This window comes from Colius striatus, chromosome 4 (assembly GCF_028858725.1).
Source record: "Colius striatus isolate bColStr4 chromosome 4, bColStr4.1.hap1, whole genome shotgun sequence".
Classification (NCBI taxonomy): domain Eukaryota; kingdom Metazoa; phylum Chordata; class Aves; order Coliiformes; family Coliidae; genus Colius; species Colius striatus.
The window spans coordinates 11,570,855-11,585,114 of record NC_084762.1 but is presented as its reverse complement, the minus strand read 5'-3'; the positions used below and the strand labels follow the sequence as shown (position 1 = coordinate 11,585,114).

The 14,260-nt window shown below is 35.6% G+C and overlaps 1 protein-coding gene across 2 annotated transcripts in view; it reads left to right on the top strand.

The window, feature by feature from the left end:
• Window positions 1-202: 202 nt before the first annotated feature.
• The window catches only part of LOC104554551 (cadherin-12), a 140,468-nt gene continuing 126,410 nt past the window's right edge, over window positions 203-14,260 (top strand). For both annotated transcript variants that reach the window (XM_061994643.1, XM_061994642.1), the window contains exon 1: window positions 203-427. In XM_061994643.1, coding sequence (XP_061850627.1) covers window positions 203-427 — 225 coding nt within the window. The remainder of the gene's footprint in view (window positions 428-14,260) is intronic.

The window sequence follows — 14,260 nt, the reverse complement described above, 5'->3', positions numbered from 1 at the left end:
GTAAATCTCTTTTATAGGTCCCCTTAGATGGAATTTAACGCGGCAAAAACCTTGTCATCAGAAGGATTAATGCCTGCATTAGCATTTCCGCAATAAAATCAGAAGCTAAGTGGTAGAGGCCACAGACACCTCAATCCTGGATTCTTCTGCTCTGGATTAAGTGCTGGAGTTTTTATTACTTGCTGTAGGGAAGCCGTTGCCAATGCTTACAAGGAACTGCTTATCCCTGCTTCTCTGGGTCCTATTTGATGGAGGTCTCCTAACGCCACTGCATCCACAACAAACTTTAGAAGCAGAGCCAAGAGAAAATGTTGTCCCAGTGCCAGGGAGGAGATCATCTGCCCAGCGAGTCAAACGAGGCTGGGTCTGGAATCAATTTTTTGTGCTGGAGGAGTACATGGGTTCCGAACCTCAGTATGTGGGAAAGGTAATTTCTTTACTCTTTCTTTAAAACTTGAAACGATGCAAAAAGTAAAATTTGCTATAAATGTTGTACCTGTTTCTGCTGGGGGAAATCTTATTTAGCTGACAGTAGCTTCCTCTGTTTGAATCCTTCACATTTCAGCCTCTCATATAGCCACTGTAGATGTTATTATCTTTAGTGCACAGGTTTATAACATTTTCTTTCTACCTTTGTGCATTTGTCTTACTTCCTTGTCATTGTTTCTGGAATTTTAAAAACAGCAAAAGAGTTCTGAGATAAGTTTATATTGCACAACTGACTTTAATTTAATATAGCATACTTGATTTATAACACTGAATGTTAGACTGATATCAGAGAGATTTGAAGTAGGAATCTCTAGCCCAGAATGCACAGTCATTTCTGTGATTGGTATGGTTACTCAAAGTCGGTTTTCAGCTAATGAACACACACGCTTTTTGCTCTACTATCTTATGCCTCAATATCGTTTGCTTCAGATTTTTCAGATTGTTTTCAGGTACTTCTAATATGTTTTATTGCTTCATAATTTAAACTTTTACGATATAGCTTTTATACTGTGCATGCAGACATGCACACTCACACGTGCAGAGCATTTTGCAATTGTCCCTCATTAAATGACCACCGTTTCTGTAATAAGACAAAAGTAATTTGACAACAAACTGTTCAAAGGCAGTGGGGTGTGAATTTCATCAAGTTTTAGGAAAGGAAAGTTGGAAACAAGATCTGAAAAAAATAGTAACACTGTATATAATTGGATGTTATATGTTATTTTCAGGTTTAGTAAAGGCCATTACTTAATGAAAATAAGAGGTTAGGGATTCATTTCCTGGGGCCCCAAATGCCACTTCACCACATTGTAAGGTTCAAATTCACATACGATAAAATGGAGGCATCATGCTTTAGTTTTTACTTTAATACCACACTTTGACTTCTTTTAACGTAAAAGCTGGGAATGTGAGGGGTTTTTTCTAAACATAAATAAAATTCATAGAAAATTAATTCTTTCTCCTACCTATCCAGGAAACTATTCTGATTAGAGAATATATAAATAAAACAGAAAAAGGCTACATGTGGTTCACTAGATGATTTTGCAAAAATGGTTTTGGATTTTACACATGTAGACATTAGTCTTAAACGCTAAAACACGTTAATCAAAACAATTTACAAAGCAGTATATTTACGTCACAAAGATAATACAATAACTTGGTTTTGCATTCTGGAGTGGGGGGGAATCACATAATGAAAAATTGTATCTTTGTGACACCCAGATGTGATATAAATCACACTTTCTCTTACAAATCTCTTCTTTCTAGCTGCTTGCTAAAGATGCAAGCAAGGACTCTAGTTAGAGTCAATGCTATAGCACAGGCACTGTGATTGCTTGGCTTTTTACCTCAGAAGACAGAGATGTTATTACTGCACCACTGCAATTCATTAGTTGGGATAATCATTAAGGGTCACCTCTAAGCTGCACGAAATCAGAAGACAGAGATATTATTGCTGCACCACTGCAATTCATTAGTTGGGATAATCATTAAGGGTCACTTCTAAGCTGCACGAAATTTACTATTATCGATATATTTAACTTTCAGCTTATAAGCACATTCAGAACTAATGGGATGTTTTCATTAAGAGTAATACTTATCACATCACAAATTTACCTGGCAAGTTTTTAACTCTTAACACTTCTTTGAAGTGTTACAAGTTGTGTAAAAGACATTTTTCAAAAATGAGGAAAGATCTAATTGCAGTGTCGCACATGCAATAGGAATATCTCTTGACAGGATGTAATGTACCATGGTTACCTAATAAGTAAAATAAAATATGGAATGATCTTCCAGGTGAAAGACAAAATCATAGAATCATAGAATGGTAGGAATTGGAAGAGACCTTTAGAGATCATATAGTCCAACCCCCCTGCCAAAGCACCTAGATCAGGTCACATAGGAACGTGTTCAGATGGGTTTTGAAGACCTCTAGAGGAGGAGACTCCACACTCTCCCTGGGCAGCCTGTGCCAGGGCTCCCTCACCCTTGCAGTAAAATAGGGATTTTTTAAATGTTTAAAGGGGACTTTTTGTAAAAGAAAATGGAATGTTTATTTCGTACATCAGTAACTGTAAGCTAAAATATTTGCTTCCAGAAAAATGCAATTCATTTCAGGTGATCATTTTTATCAATGTTTATTAGGTGCCTAGCATCCTTTTGATGCTTATTACAGTTTAGTTTATCTATATTAACTGTTTCCTTCAACATACATGAAAAAACAACATGCCAGGTTTTTTGATATCTTTTTTGCCTAATTTCTTTTAAAAAATCTAACCCAATCCAAACCAAAAAACTTGAAACGGAGATGTGGATGGTTTTCCCTTATTTTCTGCAAAGCTCTCAGAGAAGACAGAGAAGGAAATAGGAGTTCTGTTAAATCTAGATAGTAAAAGTCATACTTAGTATAAGTTCAAACTGCTGTCAACATACTGAAATGTAGTCAACGGTGACTAATCACTGTCCTTTACATCTCATGTAATTTTCAGAAATCAGTGAAAATTTTTAAGGTGTGAAATGCAATTGAATTCTTAATGGGATGCAGAAATAAATTTGGTTTATGTTTACCATTATTTATCTTCATTTCAATATCATGTATTTGCAAAGTAATTATTTTTATGATGCTACCGTGCTATATTTTAAAGTGATATTAATTAGATGATAAAGTGCATTTCAAGTGACCTGAAATCGCAGCAATTTTGTCGTCTTCTTCCAGCCATGATAGCCAGATACAACACAGTGACATGTACGTTGGCGTTTATATTACTTAGTATAGAAGTGCGACATTAATAATGTCACAGTAATTTATAAATAGGAGTTTAATGTGTCTATTAAATCAGCTGAAAATTTCACTGAACAGTTAGGGGTGACTAGTTAATTTTGAAAGCCACCTGCAAGATAACACAGATTTACAGCAATAATGTCAGTTGTTATCAGCCAACACACTTAATTTCTTTTATGTCTGTTTTTAGAAGACTATCTAAAGAAGTGTCAGGTTGCAAATCAAAATATGTTTTAGAAACTGATAGTGATTAGTCTGGCTCATAGTTAGAAATCTTGAAATAGTGCTTCTTGTTGACACATTAGAAAGATTTAATCTGAATGTTAAACCAAAGTTTGGAAATCCTCCACTTGTATAATATGGAAACACCATAAAAATCCATCAGATTAGCTAACAAAAGATACCCTATTCAGTAGAAATCCATGTAAGCAAACCCAGGCTAAAAAGCAAAATTGGAATATGGTATTGGCATGTGTCCCATGAAAACTGAAGGGGTGCTGGAAGACTTGCTGTAAAATAAAGCTTTCTCATTTCTATGTTTTATGTGTTTGCCTAGTACCATGAATTTCTAGAAGGCCAGGAAAAACACCACGTGTGCATGAAGATTAAAAAGTTAGATGGGTTTTTTTTGTACCAAAGCTCAGTCCTCAGTGAATGGTGACAAACATTACCAGAATATCAGATCCTGAAGCATGTCAATGTACTGACACAGTTAATAGCCATTAACAAGGGAGCAGTTTTAATTGCCCTTACGCAGCAGTAGCTCAAAGGGATGCAGCCCCACCAGAATATTGTAAAACTTACTGTAACTTTTCTTTATTCCTGTGTTTCAAAAGACACACGCAGAGATAGCACAATAATATGAAAGTTCAAGAGAACAAACCAGACAAGTACAGAGTAGGTTCTTCGTTATCAATACTACTAAAGGATTTAGTTGTTCTAGGTGTAACATGCTTCCATTTATTTATGTGTGCAAATGTGCTACATTTTCCTTGTGTGGTACACCTGCACAGTTGCTCTTAGTAAGAATTTGTCAGCTGTCCTCAAGCTTGCAGAGAGGGGGGCATGTGGCAACTTGTACTGAACATGGATAGGGTGCATAGGAAAAGATTGCAAAGTCTTCTTCAAGGCAATGACCATTTCTCTTCTGTTTTCCAGGGTGCAAAACCTAATTATTCTCTGCTTGTTAGATATTATCTTGCTAATGAACAACCTCTATATTTTGCAATGTTCTTTAAACCTCTGTTACATTATACATGCTCACACACAAACTACTGCAGATATTTTTTTGTTTATGATCCCTACCAGCTGAAAAAAGGAATAGTCATGATTTCCCTGTGGCAGTACAGGGTGCACGTAACAATATGCTATTTTTCATCTGACTCAGTCCTGAGAAAGCCTCATCATCTTCAGAGATTTCCCCATATATCAAGGCAAAACCAGTGCTGATTTGGAGGAAGCAAAGCTCTATATCTGTGACCAGAACAGAATGCTTTTCTGAAAACTCATACTTTATCCTCTAAAATATGAGCATAGAATTCATTTATGCATTTTATAGTGGGTGGTTTTTAATATAATGAAATTGATGTTGACCGTCTTCCATCAGGCTTAAATCAACACCTCTTTCTGAATGCGTACTCAGATTTTACAGTTATTTTCCCTCTCAGGTGAGTGTCTGGAGAGATAAAGGCAGTCTGTGAAGGAAATTCTGCACTGCTTGTGCAGGATCTAGTCTCAGACAAACAAATTTAAAATGCTATGCCTGTCATTTTGGTGTTAGTCATAGGAGCTTGAAAGGAAAAATAAAATTAAAGGAGAAGAAATACATATAGTGACTTTGAAAGCTACTGCCCTTTGAGGGGGAAAAAAAAAAGAAAGATTCAAGTCTGTTCGTAACTGTAACTTGATCAATCTGATTTTTTAAAAAAACATATATTTCTACTAGATTTCTTCTAAGAAGGTCATAATAATATTTCATTTTAAACAGTAATAAAGGTTCTTCCTAGCTTATCAGATTCTATTCCCACAAATGAAGTAATGTTATTAGAGAGAAACCTGTATATAATTTCCATTAAACATTTACACAATGCCATCTTCAAGGAGATGACAGTTATTTCAGGAACTGCTGCTAGTAACATGTTAGTTGACTCCCATGATGCAGGGCATCACAGTTACTCTTTTTAATATGAAAGATCTTCCAAAAAGTATTTATAAGAATGAGCTTGTTCAGTATGTCTTTAACTCACAGGAATTCATGTCCCTACCTCTGTCAGACATGACACTGAAATTCTTATTGGCCCTTAGTGGTCATTAGATGATACATTAAAGTGTGATCAGGCATGATCATATTAGCCTGACTTAGTAAACTAACTGAGTTTAGATTATGCACATTTTCAAGTAAAGATTTGTCACAATTCAATACATATAGGAAAACTGATGAGGAGAAGTTAAATAGTAAAAAAACCATAAGAGGAATGGGAATTAGGGGCAGAACTCCACTTCACAGGGTGCTGTGGATATATGGAGTTTCTCATGTATGAGGAAAAGGTTTAAGAAAAATGTTTATGAAAAGTCAATCAGATGAAAGCTGATAGCTGCAGAGTTGACACCAATGTCTCCAAAAATTACTGGAGGCTTGGAAATGATGTGGGGAGCTGTGCATTTTGGCCTTTACCTGAGTTCTGGGTTGTAGGTCATTTACTTTCTGCTTTACTTTTGTGGAAGTCCTTGTTTGTATTGCAAACTCAAAAACCTTCAGAATTCCTAATGTTTTCATACAGTGTTATATACAAAGTGAATTATACAGAGTAGATGTCTTAAGTGCTGTTTGAATAAGAATTTAGGCCTGTCAGGAATGGCTTTTTGATTTTTCTTTACTTCTCTGGGTCTTTAAAAGCACTTTTCTAGTGCTCAGTTCCACTTGCCCTTTGAAGAAGCTTAAGGTGAGGCAAGATGAGAGAGAATTTTTGTTTGAATTTAGAGGATAATGTCAATGAATGTGTTTCAATTAGTAAAGTCTTTTCTCCCTATGACTGTGGCAGTGAGTAATCCGTAGTCTGTGGTGATGACACTGTGCCATTCAGCAGAGGTTATTCTATTAAAATTTTGCTTTTACTCAGTGATGTCCAAGTAAGGTGTTTATCACAGCTGAATATTAGACTTCTTTTTTTGTATCTTTGTGTTGATATAAGATTACACTGTTGAAGCGAGTGCAGTTTTTTAGTGTTTCATTATGTAGGAACCAAAGATATTTTCTCTGAGGTGTCTCTGAGTGCAGATTGGGATATTTAACAAGAGTTGTTGAGTCAAAGAAGCTCAGCCTATAAATATTTATGTATTAAGACTTATGTGAAATAAGGATTAGATTTTTAAAAAGTGATACAGAGCAGTCTTATTTCTGTAACAGTATTTTGTTTTCTTGTTATGAGAACCGAAGCCTAAACCAAAAGAGCAAGCCAAGAAAAAAACCCAACTCATTGAAGTTATTAGTGCAATGTATATCTTCTAGAATCTAAGAGCACTTCTTCAGCACTATCATGTAAAGCAATTAATAGCTCCTGCTTGTCAAATCCAGCTGTAACAGCCAAGAGCTGGTAACTGCTTCTACTTTAAGCCTAATTGATGCCAGTAGTAGAGTCCAAGAGGAAAAAAAAATCAATGACTGTTTGTGGAATCAGGAGATTCCTGCACAAGCCTAATGAATTCTGGCAGACAGTATTTGTGCAGTTTAAGAACTGTAATAAAGATGCTGAAAACCTGAAGTGCTGACCAGATTTACTGAGAATTTCTTCTTGGTGTTACTGTGGCATTTTAAAAAAGTATACTATTTGCTTCTTTTGAGTAATTTTGATGCTGATCAACGTTTTGATAATAGCAAATGAGCCTAAGGGCAATCACACACTTGTTATCTTTATTAGGAAGTACAAGTATGTCTTTTTTTGTATAGCAAAACATGGAACCAAAAGTAAGCTATTTTTATGTGGGATAGAAACAAGATTGGTTTATTTTATTTACCATTTTGACATGTTCATTGCAATGCTTCATTTGCCGTGTCTGAAAGCTATTGTAAGGCCTGGTTCTGAATTGCACTTACTACATCATTCCTTCTTTGGCAAGCTGAGTGCAGAATTCTGCCAAATGAGCCTGGTAGCAACTATAGCATAATTTTATTACCCAGCATAGTAAAATTAGATATATTGTCAATTAAAAAATAAATGAGTGTGTAACCTATTATTTTTTTTGGTGGAAATTGGTAGATTTTTAAAAGAAAATGTAATTGATCCTACAATAAATGGATTGTTCTGTCCTCTACACTTATTATCATCTCTATAAAGTGCTATGAGTCAGAGAGGTGTTTTTATGGGCCTCATCACAAAGAAATCTGAACATTGCAATGATTATCCTTGCACTGTCTCTGCAAGGCAAGAAAATATTAGCTCTCTTGCATAAGTAGGGAATTGAAGCACAGGAAAGATTGAATTATTTAAGGTAATTATCAAAATTTTATTGAAATCATAGAGACTAGAAAATCCATCCTTCTGATTTTTTTCATTATTTTACATGTGGGATTCTTAATATAACTACTGGTCCGCAGTTTATAAGCCTGTCTACAGTCTGTCTACACTGAACAACACAGTAACTGACAAAGTCGGGCAGATTTGCCTAACTGAAATTGAAATAAAGAATTACTCATTAAATTTCTCTACATTCAGCTACTGCAATGCTCTTTAGATTAGGGATGGACTTTGAAGCTAACTATTTATTCTTGACATTAATAGTGTCAAATTTGTAACTGCAAGGTGAAGTAAGCCCAAGGGAAAGAAGGAAGGGGAGAAAAGGAGGATGCTGTCAATTCCTTGTTTGACTACTATATTCATGGATCATCAGATTAGATGCCAAAATTCTTAAAATAACAGAGAAAGCAGGCAATCACAAATATTGTGTCACAATCTGTCTGCACTATGCTTTCTGCTTCTTCACTTGTGTTCCTTGGAATAGCTTATTAACAGGTTTCTTTGGGGATCCCAGCTCCTGAGAGTGGTTCTGATGTAATGGCTTCCTCAGTGTACTAAATAATTCTGTCAAACTGCTCATTTTCTTTCATTTTCTCCAAGTTTCGGTGGTTCTAAACTTGTAAAAAATAATGGTATAAGTAATTAGCCTATTGGCATTACTTTCTTATAGGCTATTCAGGACAATAAGAAATGTGTACTGAATTTGATCACATTTTATGCATTATAGAGATCATTTTGTATTGTTGGGGAAAAAAGAAATTGATATTAGTTGGGGGAAGGCAAGCCTTCAGCCTCTCTGCCCGATATCCACAAGACTGAAACCGAAGAGTCTTTCATTCTGTATCTTTGTGTGGACTCTATTGCCATGTTTGTTAATACTGGACAGTTGGTATGCTATGAATTACATTAATATCCAGAAGTAACTTGTTTTAGTAGTTTATCTTCAGTGTTACTTTCCAGTAATGTAGCTCAAATTGTAGGGAAAAAAAAGTAAGTTAAAATGATAAATATAGGTAAAATTATGTAAGGATGCTGCAAAGCCATTGATACTGGTCATGGTCTTTAAATAGCTGCAAGTCATTCATAGTCTTAATATTCATGGCTGTTATAAACTAAAGGACAAGATGAACAAAGGCCTAAAACAATGCCTACAAAGAAAGATAATGGTGACATTTGTCTAAATGCTGCCAGTATCTCACAGATTTTGATAGACTTTTATTAACAAAAGTCCTTTTCAGAAAACTGATCTTTAGATTCAGGAATTTTAAAGTAAGTTTTCATTTTGTCCTGTTAAATGCGAGATCATTTCACATTATGTCACCACTAAATTTATAACCAGCTGATGAGAGTCTTAGATCTTTTTTACATTGTTGTAAACATCATTGTTTACAATACAAACATAAGCTAAAGTCCATTTCCATTTAGAGCTGTGTCCAAAAAAAAATAAATTGGACCTCTCCTAAAAAATTCTTTTTGATTCTTTTATAATAAAGAACTGGCTATTATCCTTCTTAAATACTGAAGTCTTGACTGTGTTTCAGAATCGCGGCATTTATCTGTTACCTGGGAGCTGGCAAATCTCCATGAGCGTTTTTGTTCCCATCTAAAGTGCACTTCTGAGGCAAATCTCTTGATCATTCAGACTTACTGTACTTCACATCAGGAGAGCTCTTAGAGACTACAAACTAGATCACTTCTAGATAAAAATAAACTGAGAGGATGCACTACATAAATTGGCACTTAGTCCATTGAACCATATGAGATCTTGTCCGCAGCAGAAAAACCCTGAGGTCCATTTATTGTGGGCATACTCAGGATCAGCTGCTTTGTTCTACAGATCTACTCTTACTGCTTCACATTACTTGCTAACATAGGTAGAGCTAGTGTCTAATAAAAAATAGATATGGAGAAATACCCAAGGCTAGATGAGTGCTGGCATGTTCAGTCAGCCCTTTCCCTAAGTTTTAGTTAAATTTTCCAGTCCTTTTAAGAAGACCTACTGAGCAGAAGTCATTTATACAGTCAAGTGTCTAAAGATGAGCAAAAATTAAACACAACAGTAGTAAAAAGTAAGAGAGTATGAACTCAGATTCAGAATAGCTCTTTGCAGTGTTTATATTAAGATTTATGTTTATACTCTTTATATGCATAAATATGTCATATTTTCATACTTGTAATGTACAGCTCTCATAGTCTACTATCCTTGAAAAGTCTAGGTACTAGAAAATAAATCTTTACATGATTTGCACAAAGTTAGAACAGAGACAGGCTATTGAGTTAGAAGAAATTAATTTCCAAGGTACAGAGACAAGAGAGGTGCCTGAACAAAAAACGTTATCGCTTACTCATGTGTATGTCCTGCTGTGCTGTTGAATCACTTTTTAAACAACCCCCAAATTTTATTCATGGATTCTAATATAGATGCATGTGTGTGTACATACGCACGCTTACATGTATGTATTCAGAAAAATGTCTGGCATCTGAGGTCTACAGAGGGATTACAAGTCTAAAATATATCCTGAGTAAAAGTTATACTTGCCCATATGCATTCTCTTTTGGTTAGTTCTCTGTCTTATTTGTGTTAGAAAATGTTTAGCCATTACTTTTCTCAAGGTGAAAAAAACCATACAAAGGACAATTAAAATGATGAGACAAATCAAGTTTTGTTGAAGTCACGAAGAGATTTCTATTCTAATAAATTTTTACTTGCTTCTAATGCAAGATTGATAAGACAAAGCATGAAATAGGCAATGAAAAGTTATAAGAAGCATGACAGAAAGGAAAAAGTATTTGTTGACGTGTTTGGTGTAGGAAATATAGCCTATTCAAATAGATATTTTTCCCACTGCAATAATGAAAGATAAAATCAATGCCAGTTTTTTTTTTTTTTTAAATGGAAACACAAAACCGAATTTTTCAAGACAAAAGTTTTGGTGTGGCAAAAGGGTAGAAGGACTCATGAAGAGCAGAAGTAATTTTCTAAATATTGGTTTATGCTGTTATCAGTATATTTATTCCTGTGAAGGCCAATGCTTTCTTCTGAACAGATGCTCCTGAAAGGAGCTTTTTCTGTAATTTTTTCTAAACTCCCAAAATTAATATTTCAGAACTTTTTAACTATGAAAGAGATGAGAAGAGATTGCATACATTATTCACAATCTGTGATAGAGAAATCTTGTATGTAGAAAGCAGTCTAAAATGCCATCTGTTTTTTCCTTTAAGATTCTCATAAAATGAGTATTTTTAAAATACTTGGCTATGTAAAATTCATTTGCCCTTTCTTTTGGAAACATTTGCTAGCTGTTTTGCAACATCTATTAGTAATGCATATCATTTACATATATCTGATCATATTCTTTTTTTCTTCTTCTTCTCCTCTTTTCTTTTCCACGTCTCACCAGGAAAAGCACTACTCTAAAATAAGCATATGGAAAACACGTGGGTGTATGTTTGTGTGTGTAAAACCAGCAGCTGAGGAAACCTCATTTGATTACTTTTTGCTGATATGATGATACAAATTTCTTCTCATAGGTCCTCTGATTCCATTGTCTTGACTTTTAGTTGTTTTCATCCTTAAATCTTCATTGAACTGATACAGTTTCATATGGAAGGAGGAAAAGTTTGCTTTAGTTGATATTTGTTGAGATCATCATGTCTGTTGTGTTTTGGAATCAGTTGGAGTTACTGGAATTGATCATTTCTTCGGTGTTCCCAGCTTAAAGCCATATAGATTATTCTGCTTCACTTCTCTTATTCTTGTTTGAGGTTCTGTAGCTTGAATGAAAAGCAAACTTAATGCTCATCTACAGCTGCTATTGTGCTGGAAGGCAGCTAAATGATAGAGTACTGCCATTAATGTCACTACATTTTGACTGAATTCTGTTTACAAATTGTACCATTGAGCTACCTTGTACTGTTCTATTTCTTTTTTCTGTTTCCCTTCCTCTAAGTAGCCTTGATAATGCCCTCTGTAAATTGATGTACAGTTATCATGTGTACTTATATGAATGTGGGTTTGTAGAACCTGAACACCATTAGCTTTCCTATGTCAAAGTCCATAATACCTCTAGGACTTTGACAGTGTGTTGTTACTCAAATCCTATATACACCCTGCAGTGCTGATATGTGCTGCTAATTTGCTGTTGCCATTACTAGTTTATTGCTTTGTCTGTCCACAGAGAAAAGCATTTTTCCATCCTTTACACAGCAGGCAGTACTGCTCAGCATTGAGATACAGGAGTTCTTGTGGACTAAGCAGAGAAAGAGCTGGTATCTGCTGCCTTGGCAGAGCACGACACAGATACTTCTCCTATGGGAGAGAGGTAGATGTAGCAGCAGATCAGCCCACGAAATGTAGTCCATAATACTGGAAGAACAAAGGTTTATTTGAACTTTTAGGAAGTCATCTGAATACTTACAACTTACGACCTTTTCTCAGTGGTTCTGGTGTGCCTGTGTCACTGTGCTGGGGGCAGATGTCTATTAGAACACTTCACTGCCGTCACAGGGAGTCTCAGCTCTCCTCTAGCTCAGATATATAACTGCTCCTTTACAACCTCTTTATAGATAGACATGTATCTCTTTTTAACTGTGCTTTGTACAGCCCAGCCTGGCTGAAACACTTGCTCATCTGCCTATCAAAGTCATGATATGGATAGATCATGATCAAGTTGGAGAGAAACTGAATATTTCTTGTTGCTCTTAGAAATTAAAACAGTGACTTTTGAGGGCAAATTTGCTTCAGTGGTGAGGGCACTTATCAAGTTATTTTTGAAGAGAAAATTAATCATAATTTCTGAGTTCTTTCATGTATATGAACAAAACAATTTTTTATTGGTGGAATTAAGAGAGGTCTTCAGAGTCATTGTTTTCCAAACTACAGATTCCTTTCCACGTTCATTTCACACTGAAGAATGAATTCGTATAGATTTATCACTGCAAAGGTAAGGATTAGGGTTTTTACTGAAAAAGAAAAATTGCAAGGAATCCCATATTTCATCGTCAGTTCCATGGTGCATCATAAAGGAATCACACAAGACCCAAAATTGTCACCAGAGGTCCACACTGCTAACACAGTTGACTACAAAATAGGTGCTTCAGGAAGTCAGAAATGCTATACTGCTACTAACTACAGCTGGTATATCAAATTAAGAAGAAAGTAAATTACTGTTGCTCCAGGTACCAGCTGTTCCAGTAATGAAAACTCCACTACTTAGAAGTACTGTATAAAACAAATTCATGTTAAGGTTCTTTTTATCTTAAGGGAGATTGGTGTTCTAATGGTTTGTTAATCATGCTGGCTAAGCCCAGTCTAGCTAGGTCATTAAGTTAATGAACAAATTAGCAAAGAAATCTTAATGTATTTATGAATTTCAAAATCTTTAGTGAGAGTATCTTATTAATTTTATCCATTTGGAAAGAATATTTATACAAATTTTAGTATTCAGTTAAATTAAGGGAGAGTGTCAGGAAGATGGAGTCAGACTCTTCTCAGTGATGTCCAATGATAAGACAAGGGCCAATGGGTACAAGCTAGAACGTAAGAGGTTCCAAAGAAATACAAGGAAGAGTTTCTTCCCTGTTCAGGTGAGGGAGCACTGGAATGGGCTCTCCTTATGGGTTGTGGAGTCTCCTCCTCTGGAGACATTCAAAACACACCTGGACGTGTTCCTGTGTGACCTACTCTAGGTGGTCCTGCTCTGGCAGGGGAGTTGGACTGGATGATCTTTTGAGGTCCCTTCCAACCCTTAAGATTCTGTGACTTCTTAGAGAAGAATATCATCCTGGTAAGGTTGTAAGTGTGCTAGGACATAGTTTATTCATGATTTCATAGCATGAAATTTCATTATGACAGGTGTTTGGCATCCCACACCATTTCATACTTCCTGTAAATGTACTATTAAAATGAAAAATACACACTTTTTAAAGCATACGTATAGTAAATCAAAAGCTCATTTTTGCTTAAATATTTTCTGTTGTCTTCGATAGATGGTTTTTCAAAACATATTTTTGCAGCACTCAAAACAAGGCCAGCTGGGTGCCAGAGAAGGATGAATCTATTCCGAAAGCTTAATAAGGCCTACTATAAGTGAACATTCGATTCTTTTCATACCCCTAAGCCAGCCTATCAAAAGACTTAGCTTTAGAATAAAGGATGTAACTCCAAATTGGGTCTCATAGCAGCTCAACAAGAATTGCTGTTTCCTTGTGCAGATGTGGAAGGTAAGGGTAGGAGTGGGCAACTCTGTGCATAGAGACTTTTTCTATTTCTTTTTTTATTGAGTCTCACTCCCCATTGTTCCTTTAATAGAATAAGCTCCATGGGGCTTATGGCTGGTACAAATAGACCTGTGTCCTGCTGTGGATGTGGGTTTTGGCAGTTATGTGTTATTCCCTATATGTAAATAAAGTGCAATACTGCAGAGTACAGCCTTGCCATGTGAGTGAGTGACTTGCAGACTATTTTCAGAGGCTGCAC